We start from the raw sequence: 4630 nt of genomic DNA, 5'->3' as shown, positions 1-4630 counted from the left end.
TCTGATGACAGAACTGGAAACAGAATAGCTGAAACTTTAACAAAATAAATAACTCAGTTACCTCTAATAATTAACCCATGTTTGTATCATGGAGTTAACTCCGTGTGTTACTGCTAGCATACATAACACCTGACGTGGAAACGTTACTCGTGGATGGGGGGGCTACAGCGCTACTAGAAAGACAGTCGAACCCGGTGCATTCCTCCGTCTGGATGTGGAGCACTTTTGCTAAATGTTTAGACAAACTGCTCGTGTTACCGCCTTTATATGATAAACTGTTATTGCACTTTTGGTAACGAGCATTGTCCGCATCGAGACGGGTAAAGTTGAACCAGACCTCGGAGCGCGTTCTCTCCGCCATCTCCGCAGTGTGTTGCTGCATGTAGCAGCGCGTGTGTGTGTAAACTGCCCCGCCCCCTCGCACACAGACCGGGGAGAGAGATCTCGTCTGATCGAAAATACACCATAGACGCATTTGTTTGTCTTTTTGCATATTAGAAACGAGTTGGCGACACTAAGACTGCGATATAATGTTTTTGTAGCAATAATACATGACATATATTTTTTAAATGTCTCCAGTACCGATAAAAAGACCAATAACGTTGGAGCTTAACGGCGCGTAAAACACACGTGATGACGTCACCAACGAATCGACGACTGAATTAGTTGGCAACTAATTTGGTAATCGATTTTAATCGATTAAGTTGATTAGTTGTTTCACCCCTACTCTACACACACACTGTACACACACTCTAGAGATAGGATGGTATCCCAGATAGAGTTAAAACACACTCCCAATAAGTTCATCATGATCCATTTCTAGTATGGGGATAAATATCCTCATGAGTGATTTGAAAACGCTGTCTAGCTCTCTATCGTGGTAGAGTTTTGAGAAACAGAGCCTGACTAAGAACGGTCTGAAACCATGTTTTATTTATTCCTTTATCTTTGAAGTGGATCCTTCTGAGTTAAGAACACCTTTTAGACTTGTTTTTAACCAAAGTGTGGGAAAAGTCTGTTTTAGAACCACATTGTAAGCAGTTCTAAGCATATCGTATTTACCGTCAGGGCAATACTCTGAGTTCCCCATCGTCCCATGCCTAATCCACTCTCTTGCATGTCGTCACAGCAGGCGGAAAGCTTCCCTAGAATAAAGCGTATTGTTATATATTAATTATATATTATTTATTTAGTCCTTATTCCCAGTGTTTGGCCTTAAAGACCGTCTTTGTTCCGCAGGTCGGAGACAGTGGTGTGCCATCGGCGTTCTGGTCACCATCATGATCGTCGTCCTCATCCTGTTCTTCGCTCTCTGATGATGGCAGTGACCTCTGACCTCTCGTATACACTCCTCCCTGATAGGACGGACTGAAACAGGAGGAAGGATGTTTCCCCTCCTCCTCTTCCTCCTCTTCCTCTCCTCCCACTGAGGGGAAACTGATGACCTGCAGAGAGAAGTGACGATACCATCCTCCTCCTCCTCCTCCGTGCTTTCAGTGATTCTAGTGAAAGGGAAACAACTTGAGCGGGGGGGTTTAACGCCCCGGTGTTATTTCACATTGGTGCATTTTGGTTATATTTGAAAATAACGGTACGGTACAAGAAGCTGCTGCCGGGTCAAAAATGAAAAACCTGTTTAGCAAATCGAGATATTTCTACGTCAAGTTTTGAAATGAAGACTGTGTCCTATAGCAGTCAAATGAAACGGTTGATCAATTAGTGAACATCTTGGGCGGTAGGAAACGGCACTTCAGTTCTAGTTCCTTTTATTTGGGAAAACTATAAAAAAAAGTGTCTTGTGTTCATCGTCATTATTACATTTTTAATGATGCTGAACTTTAACACATTTCTTCTGAGCCAAAAGTTCCAAAAAAGTTTTCCTTTCAGTGGAAGGAGAGGCAGATTTTCCAGTAAAGAAAAAACAAATGTCTCTTTTGTGAAATATTAATTTGGCGAAACCTGATTCTTGGATTCCGGAAAGTATTTTTAAAACGGTGATGAATCAGGATGAATGAACTGCTAAATCAATTAAGACGTCGTTCCTCGTGCACACAGAAGCAGGGTGGGAGGGTTAGGGGGTTTTCAGTGTTGCCTTAAATATATTTTTATATATCGTGAAATGTGCAGTATGTGTATGTGCCTACGTGTGAATCAAGTCCTAGCCATCATGCTAAAAAGAAGTGTCAGTTCGCCCAGAATCAGTGAAATCAGCTGCTAGACAGCATTTTTGGTTTTTTTAACTGATCAGCATATTTCAGTGAGTCAGCTCTGAAATCAGCAGCAGCCAAAACAAAAGCATGGAGAGTCATCGTAGCTCGAGGCAGTTCCTCCTTGACACCAGACGCTCGTGCTTTCTCAGCGGACTGCAACGTTTTATTCCCTTTCCTGAGAAGGTGATGTCTGGTCTTGCAGCACTCGATTGGCCGAGGCTTTGTTCCTCTCAACCTTGTCTTGGAGCGAATGGGTTTGCTGTGTTTGATTGAAAAGCTTTAGCTAAGGAGAGGAGGAACAGTTGCCGGGCAGGAAGCCTCGCACGCGGCGCAGTTTTAGGCTCGCAGCGACCTCTGCTGGACGCTGAAGGTCATGGTGGTTCTTTGTGTCATGTCAGGTTACTCTACCCACGCTAGGGTGTGTTGCAGTGCTGTACAATGCTTCCTGTAAATGCACATTACTCCTGTACAAAGGCTTTATGCAGACATGTATTTTAAATCCCGCTTGATTTGTCTTTTTACTTGTGTTTTTTTGCCTTGAATGAAATTATTAAAAAAGACGTTTAATGACATTTCCATTGATTTTTTTTTTACCAAAGCAGTCGGAGGTCAGATGGCCGTGGGTTTAACGCAAAGGTCTTCTAATCTTCATGTGTGCTTTAAATGTGCTTCTACATATTCATGCTCCCTCTCTTTAAATGCTTCAGTGGGGAAATGTCTGCAGCATAAATGAACCTCATGTGGTTTCTGTTCATGAGTTACTCAGACCTCTGCACTGAGGGAGGAGGTCTGCAGGTACTGGACTCTCATAATGGAAGGATTTATATTGTATTTCCTTCATGTTCTGGCTCTCTGTTCGCATTTGACTACATCTATATAAACTGAATGATACTGTTTCATCACGTCTCAGTGTTTTCTTCATGGGCTTGTTTCCACATCTGGGTCTAAAAGATTAATCAGAGAATTCATCCAAGAAGGAACTACAGATTGATTGCATCTAGGCAGCGAACGTTGTGACAAATCTTCAATTATTCAGCAAATCTCATGAATATGTTTAGCTGATTTTTTTAATAGTTTCAGGCTTTGTTTACAAGCCACAAATAGAGCAGAACAGACAAACATGTCTCCTGTTAAAAGTCTTTTTTGACATTTTGTGTGGCGCAGTGGATAGAGCCTTGGTGTTGTGATCAGGGGGTCACAGGTTCAAACCCCACTGCAGTCAGCATGTCGTTGTGTCCCTGAGACACTTCACCCCAAATTGCTCCTGTGGGGATTGCCCAAGTGACATGTAATGTAAAGTCCTTATGTTTTCATCAGACTTGTATAGGACCTTAACACTTTAAGGCGTACCTTTCAAAAGAACGTAATCACCACCTGATATCTGGCTTCTTTCCAAATCTTAATAAAAAAAATCGTGTTTTTGCAAATGATGTTAATTTAAAGTGAAACAACCCTTGTTGATATTACAGATGCTTTAGGCAAACTGACCGCCGACTGGTTTCAAAACGTATATTGTGACTAAACATCTCATTATATTAAAGTTTAAATTATCTATTCATTTGACTTGTTTAACTGAACAGCAAATCAGATTTAGGCTCAAAAGTTTCTTTCACCTGTAAAATGACTTCGAACGATCTCCAAGAGAAGGAAGACCTGAATGTCCCAAATATATTATAATACTGTCCCTTAATGTCTTCAATAAGGATTACAACCACTCACTGCTCTTTAAAGTAGAGACACTACATGCTGATATACACCTGAACATCAGCAAGAGAGGACTCTTTAAAGTAGAGACACTACATACTGATATACACCTGAACATCAGCAGGAGAGGACTCTTTAAAGTAGAGACACTACATACTGATATACACCTGAGCATCAGCAGGAGAGGACTCTTTAAAGTAGAGACACTACATACTGATATACACCTGAACATCAGCAGGAGAGGACTATTTAAAGTAGAGACACTATACACTGATATACACCTGAACATCAGCAGGAGAGGACTCTTTAAAGTAGAGACACTACATACTGATATACACCTGAACATCAGCAGGAGAGAACTCTTTAAAGTAGAGACACTACATACTGATATACACCTGAACATCAGCAGGAGAGGACTCTTTAAAGTAGAGACACTACATACTGACCTGAACATCAGCAGGAGAGTACTCTTTAAAGTAGAGACACTACATACTGATATACACCTGAACATCAGCAGGAGAGGACTCTTTAAAGTAGAGACACTACATACTGATATACACCTGAACATCAGCAGGAGAGGACTCTTTAAAGTAGAGACACTACATACTGATATACACCTGAACATCAGCAGGAGAGGACTCTTTAAAGTAGAGACACTACATACTGATATACACCTGAACATCAGCAGGAGAGGACTCTTTAAAGTAGAGACACTA

General features: G+C 41.3%; 1 protein-coding gene across 1 annotated transcript in view; it reads left to right on the top strand.

Moving 5' to 3' along the window:
* The window catches only part of stx10 (syntaxin 10), a 17008-nt gene extending 13899 nt beyond the window's left edge, over positions 1 to 3109 (top strand). The window contains exon 9 of the mRNA XM_079676294.1: positions 1240 to 3109. Within this exon, the coding sequence (XP_079532420.1) occupies positions 1240 to 1316 (77 nt within the window). The 3' untranslated portion in view covers positions 1317 to 3109. The remainder of the gene's footprint in view (positions 1 to 1239) is intronic.
* The last annotated feature ends 1521 nt before the right edge of the window (positions 3110 to 4630 follow it).

This window comes from Notothenia rossii (genome assembly GCF_949606895.1).
Source record: "Notothenia rossii genome assembly, chromosome: 1".
In the NCBI taxonomy this organism is placed as follows: Eukaryota; Metazoa; Chordata; class Actinopteri; order Perciformes; family Nototheniidae; genus Notothenia; species Notothenia rossii.
This window is presented reverse-complemented; position numbering and strand designations above follow the sequence as displayed.